Source organism: Mesoplodon densirostris, chromosome 18 (assembly GCF_025265405.1).
Source record: "Mesoplodon densirostris isolate mMesDen1 chromosome 18, mMesDen1 primary haplotype, whole genome shotgun sequence".
Lineage (NCBI taxonomy): Eukaryota > Metazoa > Chordata > Mammalia > Artiodactyla > Ziphiidae > Mesoplodon > Mesoplodon densirostris.
In genome coordinates, this window is record NC_082678.1 from 17,013,792 (window position 1) to 17,039,093 (window position 25,302).

General features: G+C 43.6%; 1 protein-coding gene across 5 annotated transcripts in view; it reads right to left on the reverse strand.

Annotated features, from left to right (window-relative positions):
• Positions 1–25,302, reverse strand: part of TNRC6C (trinucleotide repeat containing adaptor 6C) — a 126,193-nt gene that overhangs the window by 26,406 nt on the left and 74,485 nt on the right. For all 5 annotated transcript variants that reach the window (XM_060080598.1, XM_060080597.1, XM_060080600.1 and 2 more), the window contains exons 5-9: positions 15,439–18,042; positions 7,767–7,982; positions 5,870–6,036; positions 2,877–2,957; positions 1,517–1,574 (exon numbers count right to left, since the gene is read on the reverse strand). In XM_060080598.1, coding sequence (XP_059936581.1) covers positions 1,517–1,574; positions 2,877–2,957; positions 5,870–6,036; positions 7,767–7,982; positions 15,439–18,042 — 3,126 coding nt within the window. The remainder of the gene's footprint in view (positions 1–1,516; positions 1,575–2,876; positions 2,958–5,869; positions 6,037–7,766; positions 7,983–15,438; positions 18,043–25,302) is intronic.

Below are 25,302 nucleotides of genomic sequence, written 5' to 3' on the forward strand. Positions count from 1 at the left end.
TCAGAGACTGGTGTCTGTTCCACTCCCTCTGACTCTGCACCGCCTCACGGCTCTAGGGAGGCAGGACTAACTCCCTCCAGCTCACACCGATTCCCTCTGTCCTGGCAGCTTATACCACCCATTTGGCATTTGCATGCGATTATAAAGTTGATCCTCATTATTTGTGAATTCCGAGCTTGTGAATTCACCTACTTGCCAAAAGATACTTGTAGCCCCCAAATCAATATTATGGCGCTTTTTGGTCACTTGTGGATGCGTGGGGCGGTGAAGAATTTGAGCCCCCGACACACACATTCCCAGATCAGACTCTCACAAAGTGACAGGTGTCCTTTTGTGGTGTATTTAGGGCTATCTCTGTGCTTTTTGTTGGTCATCGCAGTGGTCCCCATGTTCCCCAAGCCAATGTGCTGTCTAGTGTCCTAAGTGCAAGAAGGCTGCGTGGTGCCTGCTTCATTTAGTAGCTGCTGCAGCAGCACTGCCCAGGCGGCCGAGTTCAGCTGATGAACAGGGCAGTGCAGCCGGAACAGGGACAGAATGTCCCCACCGTGTATAAGGCTGTGTTGGGGAGCTCAAGTAATGTCTACAGCGTGAGATGAAGCTTCAGCAAAGATGGAAAGAGGCTAAATTTGTGGATTCACAAGATGATGACTTATTTAAAAAAAGCATAGCTCACGGCGTTGGTGTGAGTCGAAAAGGGAACAAAATCTATGGTCACATTATCCAGGGTGAGGAGGATGTTCAACCCTTCATAGCTAATGCTTTATTATAAAGAAATATGGCACATAATTATTTATGAGAAATACATATTAAATACGATGTCTTTAAACAGAAACACACACAAAACAAGGTTTATGTGTGGACTGGTTGACAAAAATGCTGTGGCCAGGGCTCAGACGACCTCAACCCTGTATGTTCCCGAGGAGCAAGGGTTTAGTACTTCCTGATTCAGTGTCTGCAGGGACTTTATAGGACATAAGTACCACGAATGATGAGAAGCAGCTGTATTTTACATGTAAACATTTAACATAATTGATATTATTTTTAAAGCAATTCCAGAACTAGGGTTGCTTGTTCCTCGACAGTAACTCTCGTCTCTCAGCCAGCAGGTGATGCTCCTGTGGGGCCCTGAGCAAGCCCTGCCGGGCGCGGCACAAGAACAGCTCACTCAGCACCCAATGAGGTGGGCACATGGTCCCAGTGCCTTTCTCCAAGAGGGTCACTATCTCCCCACTCAAAATAGATGGAGATAGAAAAAATTCATCTATTTGTTGCAAAAATGGAAAAAAAAAAAAAACCCAAAAAACAGAAAATGCAAACGCGGTTCAATGTGGTGTTTGGCCATTTGTTCCCAGCACCCACCAGTCCTGAGGGACTGGCCCCGTGGCAGGTGCACGTCCTGCGGGTGGTCTTGTCTCCCCAGCACGTATTCATCCATTAACCCACGACTCTGAACATCAAAACTCACAAACTGGTACCTTTAAAAAAAAGTGTGCTTTAGGTATGTCATCTTACTTACTCATGGCCTGGTCAAGATTCATATTATTACTCTTCAAGGCCTCTTCAGCTGGCTCTCTCTGTGGAGGGAAACAGAGTTTTCACTAGGACTGCGTGTTAACAAAAGGAAAAGCTTGTAAAGAGCTCTATCACTATTAACTCAGGGAAGTGACTGATATTAACCTAATATTGTTAGGTTCTGGAACTAGAAATACTTTTCTTCCTTGTGGTTAGAGAGAAATGTCTTCTAAATAAAAAATACTTGTAATAAGAAAATGTACTGAATTGATTTTTAGAGGGAAGAACTTATATTTAACACTTTAAACCCCAAATGTCCAGTGCTGGGAGAGTCTTATTTCTGACTCTGTGGTTCAGCAGGCTGAAACCTCTCCCAGGGCAGCTGCAGGAAGTCACGGCAAGAGTCAGATTCTAGGCTCTGCTGTAAACTACTTTTCACCAAAAAATGTAAAAACAACATAACACAAAACACATAGGTTCATTTCGATAATTATCTCTCTGACTGAAACAGACTAGTCTCGGTGGAGGCCAAAACCAAGCTGGGCATGGTGTTGAAGCACTGCAGGGCCGGTGTGGGCCTGTCACCTCACCCGTGGGGAGGCTGGGCCCCCGGCCGCGCCCACACAGGGTCAGGGGCCTGCACCCCACGTGAAGTATGTGGTCCCCTGCTCCAGTCTGGGGCCACTCTACACCCATCCTTTAGGGACATCTGCAGCAATCAAAAGGTAAACACTCATTTGAATAAAGATTTGGAAAGAAGACATTTGAAGGGGCTACGTGACAGATATTGAAGGGGCTATGTGGAAGATACAGGAGGCACTGCTCATGGTCTGAACTCCTGCCACTGGCTCTTAGGGACTGAAGAGACTGGGAGGCATTTTCAGAAGAAGACCCTAAGATTTCCAACTCTCCCTACACACGATCTGAAACTCAGGAAGCAAATAGGTCTGGTTAGGATTCTTTATCTGGACACGAGGCTTTAGTACTTTATACCAAGTTTTCTCTTGAGATCTTGGTCAATGTATGGCATAAACGAATGAAAACTCACTTTTAATTATAAATGAAAAGAAAATATAAAACCGTATAAACCAATGAAAATTAAAAATCACACATCATTTTTTATTCTAAGAAAAGGTTCTCACACCTTTCTTGATAGAAATGATGTGGATCTTTGCTGTAGTTCAAAGCAATGATCCCTAAGCAGAAGCGCCCAGGTGAAAGGGGAATTTACGAGTTAGGTTTTGCCAACAATCTCATCCCCCAAGTCTTCCTTCCGTGTTACACATGACAAAGGTGGGCAGGACACAACAGGGCCATGCAGGGCAGGACACATGGCGGGAGGAGTAAAGTAAGACGCCAGTCACCGGGAAGCCCATGTCTGTGAGTTGTTTGATCAGCCGGGTCATGATCCAGGCCTCGTCCTGCTTGCCAGATGTTTTCATGCCCTAGAATCAAACGTGGGAAGGAGAAAGTCCATGAGTCACGCTTTAATGCACTTCTTCCAGAAATGGGAGGTGCCTAAAATTCATGTTGATTTACATGTTACAGTGCCTCTCTCTGTTACTGCTGAGCAATGCTGAGCTCCACATCGCCCCGACGGTATTTGGCGGCTCGTGCTATGAAATGCTTCAGGGTGCTTCTGAGGTTGGCATATGTGTGCAAGTTATGGACTTAAAAAAGCAAGATAATTATTTCTTTTCTCCAGAGAATGAATTTAGTTCATCACAAATATGTACTGCTTCCATTATCAAATAATCATAATAAGTGCTCCCTTGGACACGACCCTATAATAACCATATAAAGTTTACTAAAAATTACATGGCTTTTCCCCTTTTATAAGCTTTATTCTAAAAGATGACAAAATATAGGGTGTTCATTCCAACAGAAAAGACAAGATGAAAGGGACCAAAAAAACCTATTAATTTTGTTAATTATTCATCACTTATGGCCTGTAGGGTGGAGAAAAAAAATAAGTAGGGAAATGGCGGTGAGGGAGAGGATGAAGACAAAAGGAGGGAGTCCAGCGGAAAGGAAAGGGCAGCGGGATGGAGAGGGGGCAGCAGGGCACCGCGGAAGGGCTGAGCGTCAGGATGGGACCCCTCAAGAATCTCCTGCTCTTCTGCAACGAGGGGGCTCTAGCAATGCGTTACTACCATACATAAGGCATTCTTCACAGTGCTTTCAAAACTGAGCCTGCCACAGTCACAGGACAGAGCATGTGGGGTGACTGTAAACTAACAGGCTCACTTTCCTCAAGGAAGCGGCTTCTCTAGAGGTGATTTTAATCATTACTCTGCAGCCAGAGCCAGGTTTGCCAAGAATATACAATATTTTAACTGATCAATTTGGTGTTTCTGGTCCCATCATTAACAGGATTATTTGCCAGCCTGATTGTGAAAAGACTTAATTTGAAGTCTGTAATCATTTCTACTCTTTATGAGCAAAAAGCCGTGGTTTTAGTTTCTGGGTTCTGCTTACTGCTAATTGGTTTTCCAATTGAAAAATTTTTGAACATATAATACATTCACATGATTCAAAAGCAGAAGAAAGGGGCAAATGGAAGCATCTTCTTCCCACCCCATGGCCTGTCCGCTGAGTTCTTCTCTCCTTACTCAACCTTCCAGAGAATTTTAAATTCAACAGAGGCCATTACGAGTACGTGTGTGCCTCACACTCACACACCCATTTTCTCTTCTCTTCCCCTGCCCCCCAAAAGCAGGATTGTGCTATACAGATTCTCTGTATCTTGCCTTTCGCTTTGCAATATATTTCGTTGATCTTTTCATATCAATGTTTCGTTTCTTTAAAAAAAACTTCAGGGCCTCCCTGGTGGCGCAGTGGTTGGGAGTCCGCCTGCCGATGCAGGGGACACGGGTTCGTGCCCCGATCCCGGAGGATCCCACATGCCGCGGAGCGGCTGGGCCCGCGAGCCATGGCCGCGGGGCCTGTGTGTCCGGAGCCTGTGCTCCGCAACGGGAGAGGCCACAGCAGTGAGAGGCCCGCGTACAGCAAAAAAAAAAAAAAAAAAAAAAAAAAAACTTCAGTTTTTCATAATACGGATGTAGCATAATTTAACTAGTTACCCCATCAATGTGCATTTAAGTTACTATTTTTTTGCTGTCCCTTGACAAGAAGGGCTGTGTCAAAGTGCTGGCGCATCTGTAATTTTGACAGATGACGCTACGCTGCCCTCCATTTGGGTTACACTAGTTTACATTTCCACCAGCAACGTACGAGAGTGCTGGTTTTCCTACAGCTTTGTGAAGACAGCATGATTTGGATTTCTGCTGGGCTGAGAGATGAAAAATGGCATTTCTTCATGTTGTTTTAAATTGAATTCTCTTTCTGCAAGTCAGGTTGAATATCCTTTCACACGTTTAACAGTGACTTGTGCTCCTTTTCCATGGATCGCCTGCTTACATTCTTCGCTATTTGTCTACTGGATTACCGGTGGGGTTTTTAAAAAAAAAAAACAGTTTCTAGGATCTTTCTCTATTTATCAGGAAGGTCAGTCTTCTCTATGACTTACAAATATTTTTTTCCAGTTTGTTATTTGTCTTTTGACTTTGATGATGAAATTTTCTATCAGGTATAGTTTTTATGTTTATTGAAGTTTATAAGCCTTTTATTCCATGGCTTTTAGATTTTGGTCATAGTTAGAAAGGCCTCTTCCTCGCCAAGATAGTTTTTAAAATTCTCTTACATTTTTCTCTTTCATATTTGAATTTGTGATCTACTTGGAAGCTGTCTTGGTGCGCATCTGTGCTGTGGACCTCACTTGATTTCTTCCGGAGGCTGTGCATCTGGGTGCAGAGAACTGAGTCCCTGGGGAGTGCTCACACTTCCTGCTCCCAGGACCCCATTACCTCTCTTAAAAACCGAGGATCCTAAAGAAGTTTTGTTTATATGGGTTGTATTTATTGATATTTACTGTATTAGAAATTAAAACTGAGAAAATTTAAAAACTGTATTAATTTGTTTAAAGATAACCATAACAAAGCCATTATATGTTAATATAACAGTGTTGTTTAATGGAAAATAATTATATTTTCTAAAACAAAAATTTTTAGTGAGAAGAGTGGCATTGCCGTACCTGACTGAATATCTCTCTACTGTCTGGCTTCACAGAAGCAGCTGGATTCACCCATCTGTCCCTGCCTTCGCAGTCTCTAGAAAACCTCATTCTATGCTCGGCAGAGACCCCCTGAGAGGGCCTCAGGACCACCAGGGTCCTGAGAGCACTTTGAGAACCTCAGATCTCTCTGTCACTGTTACCTGGAGATACCACCTTGAAACTGAATGTTTTTAAGTACCACCACTGATATTTAGAGTTTATTTCCTTTAGTGTCGCACGCACCTTTTGGAGTCCTTTTTTGGGGGCGTTCCCCCAGGAACTGCAGGAGGAGGTGCTTTCTTGGGAAGCGGCATTGTTCCACATGCCCCCGTCCTCGTCTTCCCACTGACCGGCACCGAGGTTCGCATCGTCCCCGCCGCTGCCCCAGCCTTCTTGCATAGATTTTGAAGCTAGAAAGAGAGGGAACACGAACGTATCAGATTCACCGTTCCCAAAGCAGACAATGGTGCCCTATAACATCATTTAGGGGGAGGCAGGACAAAAGGGGTGTAAATAACCTACCTTTTACTACTTTGTTTCCCTTAGACCTAAGAATTTAATTTTCCCTACTAGAAATGTAATACACATGTATATATGTACCTATTTTTTTCTTCAAACTTCAGCTATTTGTAGCCTGTGCTGTTCCAAACTCCTTTAACCAACTAGAAGTCATTTCGAAGCATGGACATTCTAACAATAAATCCTGGGTGCTACCGAAGGTGGCAGTCACTGCGTGACATGGAATGGCTGGAAAATGCAGAGTCCTGAAAAACGTCCCTATCCTCCCTGTCATGTGGTATGTCATGTGGACCAGTGCTCCCCCAACGTGACCATACCCGAGTCACCAGGGGATCAGGAGAAATGCAGCAGCTCTGTGGTTGGGCCCAACAGTCTGTGCTTTTGACAAGCTCCCAGGAGATGCTCCCAGAATGACAGGATGGAGACAGCTGAGGCTATGTAGGCAGACGGAGCTACAAGTTGAAATACTGAGTTTCGATCTCAGGATATTATTTTTCTCCTTTCTTAAAATACAAAGCAATTCTTGGTATAAAAGTGACCCCAAATTTTCACTTCCTGGGGAATCTGAAGGACAAAGATCAGGTGACAGTACTGTTAGCTAGAGTCTGTAAGAAGATGAAGACATGAGGCGTACAAGGTGGACAGGCATATCATTAGGCCTCCAAGGACAAATGATAAAAACAAATATACTACCTCAGTGCCTGAATCTAAATACCCAGGAGCTCCCCATCCTTTAGATGTGTAACAAGAAGTAATATAAATGAAATAAATAATCCAGCAGAATGATTGGTATACAGAGCATACTATCCAGTGTTAACAAAGTAACAAAATACTAAAACAATGAAGTTTCATTTTAAGATCTGAGACATTTAATGATGTCCAAAAAAAAAAAAAAAAAAAACCCCGAGCTTCTGCAGCCATGTGAACAATTAATTTTAATATCAGACTTAAATCAGCAAACATATTCACACTCTTGTCATAAGTATCACATTGCAAAACAGCCACACGTTACAGGATTCCACTTGGTAAACATGATCTGGACATTTGTAAGGATGTACATTTTATACGTATACTTATTATACTTTCAGATAATGGGAAGAAAACAGAGCATGGTTTTTCTCTTTAAGAAAAGAAAAAAAGAGAGAAGAAGCATAAACCTGGAGAATCTAAAGCAGAATTTTGTTTACTTGAAAGCAAAGCAAGTGTCAGACTGCTGTTAAGTAATGTATGTTTCAAAACCTAATCTCAAAAAGAAAAATGGCCTGCCTTATCCACCTTGCTCAGTGAAATAGCAAGTTTAAATAGTTTGAATGGCAGGTAGGAGAACACTGCTGAAGAAGCGTGGAGGCTACTAACCATCAAGCAGCTATGCTTTATTGCTCTGATCCTTGTATTTATTTTTTTGTAAAAAAGAGAACATGGACTTCTCTTAAAACCTCCCTTGTGTTCTTCTATCAGACAGGGCAAATATTTCTTTATAGTTTTAGTTTAACGTTAGACTTAAAAATGAGGAAAGCGTCCTAAAACACTAATTCTTAAAATTCAACGAGAAGCATCCCTCTAAACAGACTACCCGGGTCCATCTCGAACCGGCCGACCCAGGGCAGAAAGCACAGCTCACCTGGTTTGCACAGGGCTGGGGCGGCAGCGGGGGCGCCGGCTCTTCCAAACGTCACCGCCGGCTCGGTGGGCTGGTCCCCCCATCCGCTGCCGCTGCTGGGTGGCTTGCCCCATGCTGCTGTGCCGTTATCAACCAGGGTAGAAGGGGAGGATGGCTCTCCCCAAGAGTTTTCAGCCTTTGAATGAACATTAGGCATTTCTCCCCAGCCTGACGAAACTGAAAAGGGCACCAGGCGAGAGAGAAAACAATAAAAATGAAACAGAGAAAGTAAAAATGGTAATTTCAAGTTCAAAATAATTTTGAGATAATCTATCTTTAGGATGGCTTTTAGTAGAAAGTGAAAAGGAGACAATATTGAATCTAATCAGATTTGTTCAGTTTTTTTTAAAGTTGCATTTTTCTCACTCCTGACCCCTATCCACTTAAAAGTCCATTATATTAAAAACTATTCAATTCACAGTATTTGCAACATGATAGAGTTTAAAAGAATAGTTTAAAAACTAAAGTTTAAGAAGTAGCTCTTTTACTTCTAGTATTATACGTAACAACCTAAAAGAAATTTCATGTTACATTAATCTCTTATAAAAAAATTTACAAGTGGCAAATATACACTGAAAATTATTTTTGCTTATCTTTTAACCAACCATCAAAGACATATATCTGGGCAAAGAAATGAGAAGATGGCAGATTAGACATGTACAAATAAAGTAATAATAGAGAAGACAGACAATTCTCAGGTACCAGCAGTGGGCTGAGAAAGAGCTGAGGCATTCGTCTTTAAAGATGGGAACAGAGTGGAGGAATTATGGGTAAGGGTGGTTCCAACAAACACACTGATTGCAAGTATTTTTTGCAAGAATTTTTCAGAATTCTTCTTTCATTCCTCCACCCAGTCCTGCTGCCATAGCATCCTGATCTGGGACTGGGATGCAATGAAACTAGATAAGGGTCCCTAATGAATCCAGAAGGTTATGGCATCACTATCTACAGGCACAGAAGAGGTCACGAGACCAGGCAACAGTAAGGCTCTCCCCACCTTCTTTATACTTTAGTAAGAAAAACATTTTATGTTACATATGCAAACTTCATTTTTTCCGAATCAACCCAAATTCTGATCTTTTTTGCTTTTGCCCATAAACTCACTTGACACTACTGATAGTCACACTGACAGCTCATATCACTTGTAGTTTTCATACAGATACAGTTTCTCGGAGACAGAACTGTGAATGTTTTAAATACTAACTGAAGAACAGAAAGCATAAAATACAAGTAGCCAACCACAAATTTTAAGTTATTTGGTTAAACTATGGATAGTACCATCTCCATTATGAAATTTATTAATTTTCTGACTAAAAACAGCATGCGATCAGCTCCCATGATGCTTTACTCCAATAAAATGCAATAATATTGATTCACAATAAAAGTACATGCAACTTATGAATCATTTAAAATTACAAGCTCTATGCTGAGCAATATATTATGTAAACTATTACCAATATCAGGGAAGTTGGCCCTAATTGCTGTTGTCGGCAATTGCTGACTGTAATATTACCTATAATTACACATAAAACAATAATGCATTTTGGGAGAAGGAGTTTTACAAATCGAAGGGACAAAATTAAATTAGGAAAATTAACACAGATGACAAAAATTATGGAAGTTTTGGGAAGATGAAATAATACAGGTGTTGCTAAAGGCCAATCAGCCATAAAAATACTGATTTACTGTTGGTAATTAAATAACAAATTCACCTAAAATCTGTCACCCTTATACTGCCATCTCTTTGAAAGACAGTACTACAAATTATTTAATTAAGTCAAAACTAAGAATAAGTGTTAAAACCCTGGTAATTATAGTTAAAGAGGTTTTAATTCCTGAGAAAGCAGCAGGAATGTCTACAGAGTTTTGTTTTTGTGGTACACAGGCCTCTCACTGTTGTGGCCTCTCCTGTTGCGGAGCACAGGCTCCGGACGCGCAAGCTCAGCGGCCATGGCTCACGGGCCCAGCTGCTTCGCGGCATGTGGGATCTTCCCGGACCGGGGTATGAACCCGTGTCCCCTGCATCGGCAGGCGGACTCTCAACCACTGCGCCACCAGGGAAGCCCTACAGAGTATTTTTATATGGAAGGCAAATGATCTGCAAGCAGCAGGTTCTAAAACCTTAGAAATAAATGGAAGAATAATTGCTCACTCAGAAAATCAAGAAAACAATATTTCCAGTTTAAGCTGATCTCTGGCAAGAAAATAATTTACCTATAAGGCCAAACATACACATCAGAATGAGTGCATCACCTGACAACCGAGAGCCTCTGGAAGAGATGCTAAAAACCCAGGAACACCAGAACGCTTTGATGCAAAGCAAATATTTTCGGTAGCTAGGAAATAATTTTAAATACATACTACTAAAATAAATACGATCTCCACTTTTAATGTTTATTGCGCAAGCGAATTTGGTATCCCTGTTGTTAATAAATTTATAGAAGTTCTTTTAAAGCTGGGCTTAATGAGGCTGAACAAATTTCTATCTTGCATTAAAACACTGATATTAAAGTTTTAAAAAATGGTCCATGGGATACAGGAGTCATTACCCCCCCAACCTCCCTTTTTTTTTTTTGGCCACACGGCATGCGGGATCTTAGTTCCCTGACCACGGATCGAACCCATGCCCCATGCAGTGGAAGCGCAGTCTTAACCAGGGAAGTCCCAATTATCTCCCTTCTTCAACTGAACAAACACAGTGCTGGGAATAAAATAACAACAGCAACGAGATGCCACCAGAATATGTAGTTTTCAGTCCGTTTTAAATATACAGTAAGTCCCCTACATATGAACGAGTTACATTCCGAGAGTGCGTTTGTAAGTCCAATTTGTTCGTAAGTTAAAAAGTTAGCCTAGGTACCCAACTAACACAATCGGCTATATAGTACTGTACTGTAATAGGTTTATAATACTTTTCACACAAATAATACATAAAAAACAAACACAGAAAAAGAAAACATTTTTAATCTTACAGTACAGTACCTTGAAAAGTACAGTAGTACAGTACAACAGCTGGCATACAGTACAAGGGGCTGGCATCGAGTGAACAGGCAAGAAGAGTTACTGACTGGAGGAGGGAGAGGAGGTGGGAGACGGTAGAGCTGAAGGATCGTCAGCAACAGGAGACAAAGGGCCAGCTGCAATTTCACTCACTCATCCTGGGCTTGAAATAAAGATACTGTACTACTGTACTCTATACAGCACTGTACAGTACAGTACACAAAACCACAACCACTTGTAGAGGATGCATGCACGTGACAACGTACGCCAGACATGTTGTTACCGAACCCAGGTCCGGCTGCTCGCTGCTCAAAAGCCAATAAAGAGGCCAGGTTGGTGCAAATGAAAGTGTGCTTTAGTTTGGATGCTGGCAACAAGCAGGGAGGGTGGGGAGGGCGGACGACTGTCCAAAGGCCGACTACCCCTCCCCCGACAATCAGGGGGCAAGAGCTTTTATAGACAGAGGGAGGGGACTACATGTAGAAACAATACAGTCAGCTCTGACAGCCATCTTGAAATTGGTCATCAGTGGTCTGACTAGAGTCATCTGGATTGTTTTAGGTAGTTAATCTTCAGTTCCAGGGTCTGTTCGTTTCCATTTCCTTGAGGCCAATTCTTGGAATTGTGGCAGCTTGCTACAGCCTGCTCATCATGTAGGTAACTTCTGCCACCTGGTGTGGGTTTCAGTACCTATAAGACAGCTCACAGGACACAGCTCAGAATACTATCTACAGCCATTGAGGAGGAACTAAAGGTCCTTGACTATGTTTACTGACTAAACTATTATTATTTGGTCTCCTCTGTTTTCCTTTGTTTCCGCATTTTCTCACTTCTCTGATTAAACTTATTCTTCGGCTGAAGTTTTTCCACAGACAAAAGGCAGGCTGAGGACATGGTGGGAGGGGGCAAGGACCCTAGGGTCCTGTTCCGTTTCAATGTGAACTAACTGATGTGATTGGACATGCGAACACACATTCACATCTTTGAAAGTTCGCAACTTGAAGGTTGGTACGTAGGGGACTTACTGTACATTCTTTATCTATCAGAACGGAGAAAACCAGGGTGCTCAAGTGCTGCAGGCCCAGAAGACTGGCGTGAAAATGAGCACAGAGCAGATAAGAGGCCAGGAAACAGAACCTGGAAAAAGAGGATCTTCACCCGACTCAAAGATTCTCATCCTAAGCACTACAGGCAGTTAAGTTGGGAGGTGGCATTCATTCGTTCTTCTGTGAAATAAGAAATCAATGCTAGCTTGTTCCATGGATGCTACTGAGAGAGTTTTACAAGTGTGACAGGCACTCCTTTTGGGGAAGAAAGGTTCAGTTAAAAAGTGACCAATTACAATTAAGTGAAGGAAAAATAAAGGACTGAAAATTTAACTGATTAGGCATTTGAGCGCCTGCTATGTGCTTGGTATTTTTAGGTACTAACTTAAGTATTACCGAGATGGGAGTTTGTTCATAATGATGGCACTTAAGCCTGATGTAAATTTATTACAATGCTTGGATGGCTACTGGCTTATGGAGGGGCAGAGCAGCAACAATTTTTCATATTTACTGCAGCAACAATTAATTTTGCATCTTTGAAATCAAGATAGGTACTTAGAGTGAAGCTTTATGTGGAAGAGTTTGCTCAGTCAGATGCAAAGCATCCCATACTTTTTAGAACGCCCTGTTTCTCGGGCATTTATTTGACACCTCTGTTCCAAAAACAGGGGAGTCTGTTTGAGGGTTACAGATAAGGGTCCTTTTTAAAGCTGACCACGTGGTCTCAAGTTGCACAACAGCCTCTTAGGAAGAGCTGCCTTTGCCCGTGTTACGGGGTCATCACAGAGGGTAGGTATCAGAAACAGAAAAAAAGGTTTTTATTTTAGTGCATTAATACCGATTTTAAATGGGCTAACTCTTTCTTATTGATATGCTGTGTAGGGGGGCAAATGGCATCTTTGTCTCATTTTTCTATTCATTTTGAACTGAAAGTACCTAAAGTGAAAACCTTCGTGTGTATCCCCAGGACCTACACTGACAGGCATCTCCTCCTACTTCTTTTTTTTTTTTAATAATTTTTTTTTTTTTGGCTGCATTGGGTCTTCATTGCTGCGCGCGGGCTTTCTCTAGTTGCGGCGAGCAGGGGCTCCTCTTCGTTGTGGTGCGCGGGCTTCTCATTGCGGTGGCTTCTCTTGTTGCGGAGCACGGGCTCTAGGCGCGTGGGCTTCAGTAGTTGTGGTGTGAGGGCTCAGTAGTTGTGGCGCACGGGCTTTGTTGCTCCGTGGCATGTGGGATCTTCCCGGACCAGGGCTCGAACCCGTGTCCCCTGCATTGGCAGGCGGATTCTTAACCACTGCGCCACCAGGGAAGCCCTCCTCCTACTTCTTGAGCAGGACTTCCGATTCCCTGGTCCTCCTTCACGTCCAGCCCGACTTACCAAGTCCCTCAACACACAGGAAAGTATAAACAGCCTAACCAAACTGAAACCCAAGAAAAATCTCATACCCACACAAAGGCTTGACTGCTCACAGCTCATTCCTCTTTCAGTAACTACTGCGTGGTGCTTAAAATAGAATTCCTCCGGCTGGAGGGGTCGGTGAGATCGATTTCTGAGGTTATGGTGTGAAAATAGTGACACTCTAACAGCATCTTGCTGATTCACTCCATCTGCAGGTGACTCTACTTTTGAGTATCATTTTTATACCAAAGGATGATAAAAGAGCAACTGAGCTTCTAGGACAGGGCGGCTTGCAGGCAGGACAATGTCCTCCAGCTTCTGCTCTAAGGAGACTTAGAGAAACAGCACGTGTTTTATCTACCTAGGGAGAGGATTCCCAAATCCAATTTCTTCCAAGTTTTAGTTCATTGAATGGGTGATATGCTTCTTCCATGATTAACTCACACCATCTCTGCCTTTGGTTATGTCTGTGCCAGAAAACTAAACGATAAAGCAAATATAATACCATTAGAATAAGAATCCAATGCAGGGCTTCCCTGGTGGCGCAGTGGTTGAGAGTCCGCCTGCCGATGCAGGGGACGCGGGTTCGTGCCCGGGTCCGGGAAGATCCCATATGCCGCAGAGCGGCTGGGCCTGTGAGCCGTGGCCACTGAGCCTGTGCGTCCGGAGCCTGTGCTCCGCAACGGAAGAGGCCACAACAGTGAGAGGCCCGCGTACTGCAAAAAAAAAAAAAAAAAATCTGGCTGGGGCCTCCTCCAACCTCATGAGACAACTACAGGGATTACCACCGGCACAGCTGAATGCCTGGCAAAGGTTAATGAGACACATTTCCGAGGAGCTGAGGAGACTAGGTAGATAGGTAGGTAGAATACAGATTAAAAAAATGTTCTGGAATAAGAGCGACATTAGCAGTATTCTTCTGGTTTTCTGATTGAAACATGGCACAATGTTTCACTTCCAGCCACCGTGGGAGGACACAGCCCTAGGCAAGAGGTCATGACCCCACCATGTCACTGGTTTCACTCAGATCAAGCCTATAATGGCCTTCATATTTGACTCTAAATTAACTGGGTAGTTATCTCTCTAACCCCTCACCTCACCACCTCCCAATCCCTCTCAAATTCTCTGTACGTCTTGATGAAACCTGACAAAGTTCAGGGGTGAAAGAAACCGTCTCTGGAGATTCTCCCTTAATCTCATTGCTAGATTCAGAGTTTACTGTGAAGATAAGTTATTCATCAAATGTTTTATTAATTAATAGTCAATGTTCTCCTGTGTCTGCAAATTGATTTTTAAGTGTCCCAGAATATTTATCTCTAAGTGCACAAGATAATCGGGCTGTATTTCAGGATCTGCTTTCACTTCCTTAGAAACGTAAGTAAGGGCTACGTTTGCAGGTCTGGCTCAGACTTACCCCAGGCCTCCGGGCAGAGCTGAGGAGGAGGCTCTGCTCCAAGCCAGCTGACACCACTTTACACCCTACGCCGCCAGTGAGACCCCCCTGAGTCTGAGAAGGACTGGGAAGGGCAGCTTACCGTCTCTGATCAGAAGGCAGGCATGGGGTATTTCTCTAGATTATTACTGTACTGTGTCCCAGCTCCAGAATGGGTTTGAACCTCCAGACCAATGACACTAGCAATCTCTGAGATTGGTATCCCCCAGTCCCCAAGCTCCCGGGTAATTCTAACGAAAGCCCTCTGGTGTTGAGAACCAGTGGTCTATCTCATAAGGAAGTGAAGACTTGGGACCTCCCTGGCGGTCCAACGGTTAACACTCTGAGCTTCCACTGCAGGGGGCACGGGTTTGATCCCTGGTCGGGGAACTAAGATCCCGCATGCCGTGCAGCAAGGCCAAAAAAAAACCCAACAAAAAACTAAAAAGACTTTGTAATAAGTAAATACAAACTAACATAATGGTCCTCAATCTTTCCGAAGAGGATGTATTTCTTCTTTCCTCTCCTTTCTTTTGAAGGTGCTTAATGTTTTTTTCTTGAATCAAAAGCTATCAGAGAATGCTACTTAACTTTCTTCTCTTTGGGTAACATTCAACACGATATTGTAAGGTGAAGGGCACTAGAATCAGTTTAATGTTATTTGCTACAAAAACACTAGTCGAGTATGTGTGCAAATGTAATGAGAATAAACCTTTTTCCTTTGCCTCTAAAGGAACACACAGCCCCCTCACGTACCTGGACCGAGCAGTGGCGATCGGTTCAGCTGGGCGCTGGCCTGGTGCGTTGGGGGCGCCTCGGCCACGTTTGCGTTGGTGCTCGCGGTGGTGGTGCTGGTGCTGGTGGTGGTGCTGACCGAGGCACTGCTCTGGATGCCCGGGTTGTTTCTGTCCCACATGTTTACAGTTTTATTGTTGTAGTTGCTCGGGTCGCCCCAAGCTGAGGTACCGTCATCAATTTCCATTTTGCGTCGAATAGATGGCGGGGAAGGTTCCTCCCAGCCCGTGGCCTCACTGCTGTCCTTCTGTTTGACAGGGACCGGCCCCCCAATCCACCCTGTTCCTGTCTGTTTAACGGAAGTGGCTCCTCCCCAGTTACTCGCGCTGCTGTCTTGGGGTTTGCTCGCCCAGCTCTGTTGGGGGCCGGGCTTTAAAGACTCTCCCCAGCTTGTCCCTGGACTCACCTTTGCATTTGTGCCATTGCCCCAGCCACCGGTCCCAGACCTTGGAGCCTCATTCCAACCAGACCCTGATCGATTACTGTCAGCATCCCATCCAGAGCCATTTTTTTTCCCATCCCCCAAGTGTCCAAGGACAGAAGACGCGTCTGCCCAATCTCCCCCTCCTGCGCTCCAGGCTGGGTTCGATTTGTGTCCATCTCCCCAGTTCTGAGATCTGGGTTTTTGAGGCTCACCCCAGGTGGGCGACTTGTCCTCCTGATTTACGGTCCCACTCCAAGCGTGGCCACTCTTGGCCGCAGCAGCATGGTTAACAGCAGTAGAGCTTATCGTGTCCCCCCACACCCCGGGGCCATGTGGCGCTTTGCTGCTGCTGTCTCCCCAACCTGTGTTTGCTGGCGCAGCAGCAGGTGGTGAGCTGACCCACCCCGATACTGAAGAGGTATTTGTACTGTTCATGATGGACCCATCGTTCTTCGCCCCTGAGTTTGAAGGCTGAGTAGCTGCACAACCCCAGGCCTCTGTCCCATTGTCATTCTTTCTCTCAGACCTTGGGGATTCTTCAAATTCCCAGGCAGTGTTTTGCTTTACTGGAGTCTGTCCCCAACCAGTATTAGACAGAACTCTTGGGTCAAGATCGTTCCTTGGCAATTGGACGTGCCCTTGGTCTAGAATCCCTTTGTCTCGCCTTCGGCCTTCTGTTCCTTCCCTCCCGGCGCTTCCTTCGTTGTGGCTGCCAGAACCGTCGCTGCCTCCTTCACTTGCTGTCGTTCCAGAAGATGCAGCTTTGGCCCAAGAGTTCGTGTGTTCGCTGCCAGGCTGCGTGCCAGGATTCTGGCTGCCGACGCCGGGACCCTCCCACCCTGTTGACCCTTTCCCATTGATGTCGCTACTGGAATGCTGGTTTGGGGGCTTTCCCCAGTCCCCGTTCACCCCGTTAGAGGGGCTTCGGCTGGGGTGGCCCCAAGCTCCCGAATGGAGGTTACCGACGCCATGGTTGCCGCTGCCCCGCCCCCAGGCGAGGATGCCAGGACCGGCAGGAGGTCCCGAATCCCACGCGTTCCCTCCGTTTCCCTCCTTGTGCACAGCACTGCTGGAGCCATTCTGCTTAGCACTTGATGCTGAGTTCACAGTGTCGCCATTCCCCTGATTGAACCCAGAGTTGCTATTTCCTGTGGCAGGGTTACCTGGGGACAGTCCCCACACAGAACTGCTGATTCCTTCGCTGCCACCCCCACTGACTTGAGAAACTGATGATCCGTTAGCACCAGGAAGGCCTTGCAGGTGGGGCGGGATGATGGCCCCCATACCAACAGCCATGCCCCAGTTTGGCAGTCCGTTTGTCTGCACTGCATTGATAGGGTTTGGTGAAGAGTTCAGGGGGTTAGTGTTATTTGGTCCATCAGTGTTAAGGTTCTGAGGTTGTACGCTGAAAGACACATTCTGAGAAGTGGACGTTTGTGGTTCTGTGCTCTCTTGCGGCAGCAAGTTTCCCCAGGCACCTAAAGTGCCCGCTGGGTTCCCATTCTGGTTGCCCACGTTTTGACCTATGGCACTGACTGGACTGCAAATACTGGAAGGGTTGCCTGTCGCTACAGTTCCTTCATGTCCAAGTACAGGCCAGGCAGCTGGGTTGGCATTGGGGTTAAGGTTAAGATTAATGCCAGCATTGGAGTTGGAAGCACCCCAGCAATTCTGACTTCTCCCATCTCCGATCATGTTGTCCATCTTTCCATCCCCACCACTGAGGGAGCAGTGAGCGAGGCCGGAGCTGGAGCCCGCAGCTACGCCCCACACTCTGGCTGCGTTTCCATTACCGTTTGCTCCCCCCGCCCCAAGGGCACTCTGATTAGAAGGGCTTTGGACGAGTGCGCCGTTGGTGCCATTATTGCCGTTCGTCTTCTTGGCATGTCCAGTGAAGCTGCCCTGGGCACTCCCTGTAGCCATGCTACTGTTCTCTGAGCCACAGCTGGAGGTACAGTCAGTGTCTGTCGTACATTCTGAGGCAGATTCAGCCTCTGTTCCCGTGATGGAAGGCCACGCCTCCTTATCGGTCCTGTCTATTATCACTTTATCCCAGCTGCCGTTGGCTTCGCTTCTGTAAGTGGGCTGCTGTCCCCAGTGGGAACTTTCATAATGCTCTGCCAGCCCGCTATGGCTGATTTCTGAAAAAGATGAAACAAGTTCAAAGTTAGATTTTCCTCTCACTTATTAGTGAATCAACTGTTAAAACTAGTCTTTGGGGGAAGCTCTTTATTTCGAGTTTTCAATTCTGAATGACAAATACTTAAAAATGACTTCAAGAAAAAAGTTATTTGTCTTCTAAGTAGCTCCCATTCAAAAAAGAGTGAACGCTTCTAAAATTACTTTAATTCTTACCACTACACCATACTATTGAGAAGATTCACAATGCACATTAGCACAGGAGCATCTTTGAAAGCATTTGTAGTAAAGAAAGTGGCTTAACTGGAAGCAGTTTGGAATCTATGTGACTGTGCAACACCTGTGAATACTCAGCTTCTGGGAAACGCTGGCTACAACACTGAAGCTCACATGGATGCTGAGTGCAATTTGCAGTTCTTTTCAAGACTTCTGATGAGTCACAGTATTAGATAGAAGTTACACAGCTCATTTGGTAGAAAAGAATTGTAAATGCCCCGCAGAATCATATAACAGAACCGATATTTTGGGGGTGCGGGATGGAGGGAGAGAGAGAGAAGTGGTTTTAGAAAATGATCTCTCATGTTATCAAGGGCACAAGAGTTAGAACGATTTGATTACATTTATACTACTTTATCTGTTATTACCAGTGATTATGGTTTATCCTGGTTTCCTGTGCATTAATAAAAAATATTCTCAGCCCTATATCTGGTATCTTCTTGGATCTCTATGGATTTCTTCTACATTTGCTTTCTACTTCCTTAATTTAGTCTTTTCTTTGGAGATCCCCAGAATAAATTTATACGATATCTTTATAGTATTTATATCTTTTCACTCTTATGATCCTTTTAAAGAATCTAGTATTTGGTATCTGTATTTTACCTCCTTTAATTTCCTAATTTTTTGAGTATTTCTAACATTGCAATCAAACTTATATTCCAACGAATTTTCCAACAGACTTTATTTGAAGTATGCATCACTCAAGACCTCACACAGTTTAGAAATCATTGACAGTTTCTTTAAATAGTATGATATACAGATAACTATAATTAAACATTTCTTCTCTTTTAGAACACTTTCATTATTATGTTCTCTGCAAATTAATTTCAACAAGAAAAATCTTACTCATGGACAGTACAGCTGGGTTCCCCCCCCAATCTCTTTTATAGTTTGATGGAGCTAAAAGAAAAGAGGAAGTATTCAAAGAATTATCACCATCACTAGAAAGAACATACTAACTTCAACCTTAAAAAAAAACCCCAAAACAAATGACTTTTGTTGCCTGATTTAAAAGGAATGTAATGAATTTAGAATGATGGTCTAGGTGATTCTAAAGTAGGCAGGTAGGGACTTCCCTGGCAGTCCAGTGGTTAAGGTTCCATGTTCGCAGTGCCGGGGGCACGGGTTCAATCCCTGGTAGGGGAACTAAGATCCCATATGCTGCGTGGCATGGTCAAAAAAAAAAAAATCAACTGTGTCACTTGTAAGAGGTTTTTATTCTTCTTTTAAAAAATTTTTTGGCAGCATTGGGTCTTCATTGCTGCGCACAGGCTTTCTCTAGTTGCGGCGAGTGTGGGCTTCTCACTGCGGTGGCTTCTCTTGCTGCAGAGCACGGGCTCTAGGCACGTGGGCTTCAGTAGTTGTGGCGCATGGGCTTAGTTGCTCCGAGGCATGTGGGATCTTCCCAGACCAGGGCTCGAACCTGTGTCCCCTGCATTGGTAGGCAGATTCTTAACCACTGCACAACCTGGGAAATCCGAGGCTTTTGTTCTTAAGAAAATAAAGAAGTAAATATTAAAAAAAAAAAAAGGTAGGCAGGTAATTCCAGGTGAAAACTACAAAGGGAAAATGAAGATAGGCAACAGAAAACTTTAAGTATCTAAATTACCATAAAACAACGAAGTTCCTTATTGCCAAATATTGATATTAGGGGTTGGCTCTGCTACCCTGGTTTATGACAATTTCCTCTGTTGGTTTTGCCTATACTATAAAAACTAGCTTATGTAATAACCAATTTAAAGAGATCAACAAGGGCTTCCCTGGTGGCCCTCAAAATAAAGAGATCAATGAGCCACTCATCATTTAACACTGAAAATAAGACCAAGTTAAAAAACAGAGATTATCCCTAAATGCCCATCGACAGATGAATGGATAAAGGTGTGGTACATATATACAATGGAATATTACTCAGCCATAAAAAGGAATGAAATTGAGTCACTTGTAGAGACGTGGATGGACCTAGAGAAAAGGCTAACCTTGGAATTAAGGAGATAATCCTGTGAGAAAAAGGATTTTTTTCATTCACGTAAATTTTAAAAATCCCAAATTTCATGAAAAATATTAGTCATTAGGTAAAAAAAATACACATCCATAAAGGTGTATCAAGGGTATGTAGCGGCGCTGTGCAGCCTGGGCTCTTTCTAACAAGTGTGTCTGTCTTCTGAAGGGATGACCCCCACAGTGATCAAGTTCCACTGCTCAGTCCTTCCTTGGGGTGGAGAGGAAGAGCTCAAGGGCAGCAGAGCCAGTTCAGCACCAGCGAGGCAGTGCTGGCAGGAGCCCCAGCACCCGAGACGACAGAGGGCAGGATGAAGTCTCGCCTGTGCATTTACACACTGGAGTCTCTAGGACACTTTCACTTACTACGACTGGATTCTCCTATGAGGATCTAGGAGAATTTCTAACTGTCTCCCCGAGACCCATTCCTGCTCCTCTCCAGTCTCTTCTCAGTAATGCACCAAATAGTCTTTCCAAATGCACCTCCAGCAGATCATGAATGCCTACTCACACACTTCCAAAGGTTCTTCACATCAAAACTATGAGGTATCACCTCACACTGGTCAGAATGGCTGTCACTAAAAAGTCTACAAATAATAATTGCTGGAGAGAAGAAAACCCTCTTACACTGTTGGTGGGAATGTAAATGGGTGCAGCCACTATGGAGAACAGTACGGATATTCCCTAAAAAACTAAAAACAGAGTTACCATATGATCCAGCAATACCAATCCTGGGCATATACCCAGACAAAACTATAATTGGAAAAGATACATGCACCCCTATGTTCTTGACAGCACTATTAGAAGAGCCAAGACATGGAAGCAACCTAAATGTCCACTGACAGAGAAAGAAGATATCATATGATATCACTTGTATGTGGAATCTAAAAAAGTTATACAAATGAACTTATTTACAAAACATAAACAGACTCACAGACATAGAAAACAAACTTAAGGTGACCAAAGGGGAGGGGGGGAGGGATAAATTAGGAGTTTGGGATTAACAGATACACACTATTATATATAAAATAGATAAATAACAGGGACCTACTGTAGAGCACAGGGAACTATATTAAACTATAATAGGGAACACTGGAGTAAGAGCAGTTCTGGGAAGGAAAGAAGAAAGGGAGATGATGGACTAAGATCCAGACATATTGAGTCTGGGGTGCTTGCAAGACCTCTGAGCGGATCCGTCCACAGGCCTGGGAGAAGCAAGTCAGAAGCTCAGACGTTAACGTGCAGTTCATCAGCAGTCCCTCCGTGTGGACTCACGCATCCTTGCAGGTGCTTCATCCAGCTCCTTAAAAGGCCATTAGCACCACTCTTCTCCCCTCTTCACTCCCCTCCATCACCTGCTTCAGTAGCTGGATCAAGTGGGGGCTACGTCCAACAAGCACTGGGGAATCTATGTGTTGTCATCCACTCAACAGGACACTTTTCTCAAAGGCGAGAATGTGTCTGCAAGTGGTGCACATCAGGAGACCAGTGCTCCTAACTCAAAGGTGAGCTAAGTGTTCTGGAACGCAGTACAGATGGTGGGAAAGGAGACGAGAGAGAGAAGGCTAGAGGAGAGGAGATAAAAGAGGGAAGGAGGTGAAAGCATGAGGTGAAATGTCCCCCTGGGAATTCCCTGACAATCCAGTGGTTAGGACTCGGTGCTTTCACTGCTGTGGCCCTGCGTTTAATCCTTGGGCAGGGAGCTAAGATCACTCAAGCTGTGTGGTGTGGAAAAAAAAAAAAAAGGAAGGAAGGAACAAAAAAAGAAATGTCCCCCAAACACCAAAGGAGTTTTACTGAACGGGTACTTACACCTGTGTTTTGGCACAGAAGGTATAAAGGACAGGGGGTCACTGCTACTAAAGGAACCTAAAGGAGAAGCTCAATTCTCACCAGTGCACGGAACAGCTCAAGTCCATTTTCAGGTGAGGACTTCTGTCCTAAGCTTGCAAAGACGGCCACCCTTACATAAGGAACTATTTGGAGGGGCTTAAAGTGAGGCTAACAAGTTATTTGCTACATACATTTGTATGTGTTATTACCATGTAAGCCACTAAAAATATTTTTCTACTTAAAATGTTTTTAGTTGTAATGGAAACAGTGGATAAGGAAACAAAATGAAAGAGACAAATATTACGATGTCTTTCACTGTAATTAAAACTTCAAGAACACCAAAATGATATACGGATTTTTCCAAGATAATACCACTTTTGGGGGTGTTAATAGGGTCAAAATGAACATTAAATACATTAAAAACCAAAAAGTTAAGGCTAAATGGTAAAAATTACTCTATGTCGTGGTTCTACAATTTGATTTTCGGCCTTACTCCTTAGTGTTCCCAGTTCTGGTACATTAAAGAAAGCTCTTAGCCCCAGGAGCTTTCTTTACAGGGTCCTCTCTTCCTACAGTTTGGGGCCCCGTACAGAGCCTGTTCCTGTGTGACTCTAGTCACAGTGTTCTCCGATGACAGTTCCCTGAGACACTCACATTCTGCTGAACATGCATGTTCAACAGCCCTACTGATGAACTTACAAATACTGCACAGATGAACAAGACCTAGTCTCCCCTCAAAGAACTTTCTGTGCTGAGACAGGCATGATGCACAAAAGTGCCACTCTTCGCTCTAGTTTTTTATTTTCCTTCTTTCACTTTATCTTGTTTTCTCATTTTTTCCTTCTCAAAAAGTTTTAAAATGGGAATCAACTGTGTCCTATGTACTTTAATATATATATAAAAAATAGTTTGGGGACTTCTCTGGCAGTCCAGTGGTTAAGACTTGGAACTCTCAATGCAGAGGGTGCTGGTTTGATCCCTGGTTGGGGAACTAAGATACCATATCCTGCACAGCCAAAAAAAAAAAAAAAAAAAAAATACTTTGAACACATAAATGCATTTAAAAGCTGGAAAGGACTTGAAAACTAAAAAGCAGAAAGTTATGATTTTAATGCAATATTTATGATTTTCAAATATAGACTTAAGTTGATTTGAAAATACCACTCACCGTCTTCTTAGTGCAGTGGTAAAAACCAAACAACAGGGCCTCCCTGGTGGCGCAGTGGTTAAGAGTCCGCCTGCCGATGCAGGGGATACGGGTTCGTGCCCCGGTCTGGGAGGATCCCATATGCCGCGGAGCGGCTGGGCCCGTGAGCCATGGCCGCTGGGCCTGCGCATCCGGAGCCTGTGCTCCGCAACGGGAGAGGCCACAACAGTGAGAGGCCCGCATACAGCAAAAAGAAAAAAAAAACAAAAAACCAAACAACAGAAAACAAAGAGCAGAACCTATTTCCCGAAACACAAAGGAGTTAAACCTAAAGCCACTTCAGAAAAATTAGGCTTTCCCCACTCCCCACCATCCTTTCCCCACTTAGACTCCTTTAAAGTCTTCTGTGGGTATCTGAGGAGCACAGTTTGATTAGTTCTGCTCTGGGGAGTCCCTAAAGTCTGTCCTCTCTTGCCGCTCATCGACATCATCACCAACATCACCATCACATCAACAGCATTATCACTCCCACCACCACCACCACCACCATCATCACCAGTAGCAGCAGCAATACCCCCCCACCACCACATATTCTGACACTAGAATTTATCCCCAAAATGAAAACGTGTTACATTTTTAAGGCTAGTACTCTCTTTATGTTTAAAGCACACGATTCTTCTTGGGAGAATTTATGACTTCAAAAATATTTGAATAACATGATTTTCATAAACCAAAGTCTCTTGACTGTGCTATCAATTCAAAAATCCATCTTTTAGTTATAGTCTAAAAGACTCTATGAAAGAAATTTGTGAAATGACTGACTTCTGGGAACAGGCATTTTGAAATGAATGAAAGCCCTAAAATAAACCAAGACTGAATTCTCTTGTAGGTTATTCTCAACTCTCCAGTATAAGCCCAGGAACTGTTATCAAGGCTAAAATGAACGCATCTGTTATGCAGCAAGTTTGAGAGAGTTTATAAATAAGTCTTCCTATCCCAAAGACATCACATATTTCATAGCACTTTGAAGTTCTAAGTATTTCCACACACATTAAATTAACTGAAACTTACAAATTACATCTGTTTTACAGATGGGGAAACAGAGGCTCAGAGGCCAGATTTGGAAAAGGTGTTATAACCAATAACCAGTAAGGACTGAACAGAATGCCTATCTTCAGGATAAAATTCTAGTGTTCCTTCCATTACAACATTCTATCACCAAATGTTAAATTCACTTTTTTCCTGCTATTTGAATGGTTTACACGTTCTAAAAATAGGTGTCTCTATAAAAATGTAAGTAACATAAACAGTCTTAAGTGATTAAAAAGGATCACACGATAGCATGGTTTAAAGAAAAAAGCTTTCTTCTTTTTTTAAATTCCAAAATGTTACCACGTAAAGATAAAAATTTCAAGAAAAAGTATTTAACAAAGAGCTTCCTAAAGCTACAGTAAGCGAACTTTTAATTAGGTATCAAATTAATCAGATAGGGAAGTGTGGACAAGATTTACTCAGAAGTGGCGGCATGCTTAATTATTGCTAACACTGACAAACAGTACGTAGTCCATTCTTTCTCACCGCAGTCCTTTTAACCGAAATGACAGAATAATAAATTACAAAGTCATTCCAAATGCCTTCCATAGTTGAAAACACATGAGTGCTATGCTTACTGATAAAACACAGTCCTCGGTTTCAAGGGGCGGGATCAACGTAACCACCGTTTTCAGCTTTGGAGAACCGAAGCCACCTCCCCCTCCACTGCCTTGAGTGTGCGTAAAAATCTTGTGGAGAAAGTGCTCTGAGTTCAGAATTCCGTCACTGGACAGACTCCGAGACATCTCCTCCGTCAACTTCTATCAATGGAAGGAATTATGAAATGCAGAACCGAGTGAAAGGTTTACTGAAAACAATAATGAAAGTGTCCAAAAGAAAACGCTTATTGCCTTGTTTTTCTTTAAAACGGCAGGAAAACGAGGCTGCTTCCTCCGGGGTCAGACCCTGTGAGAAG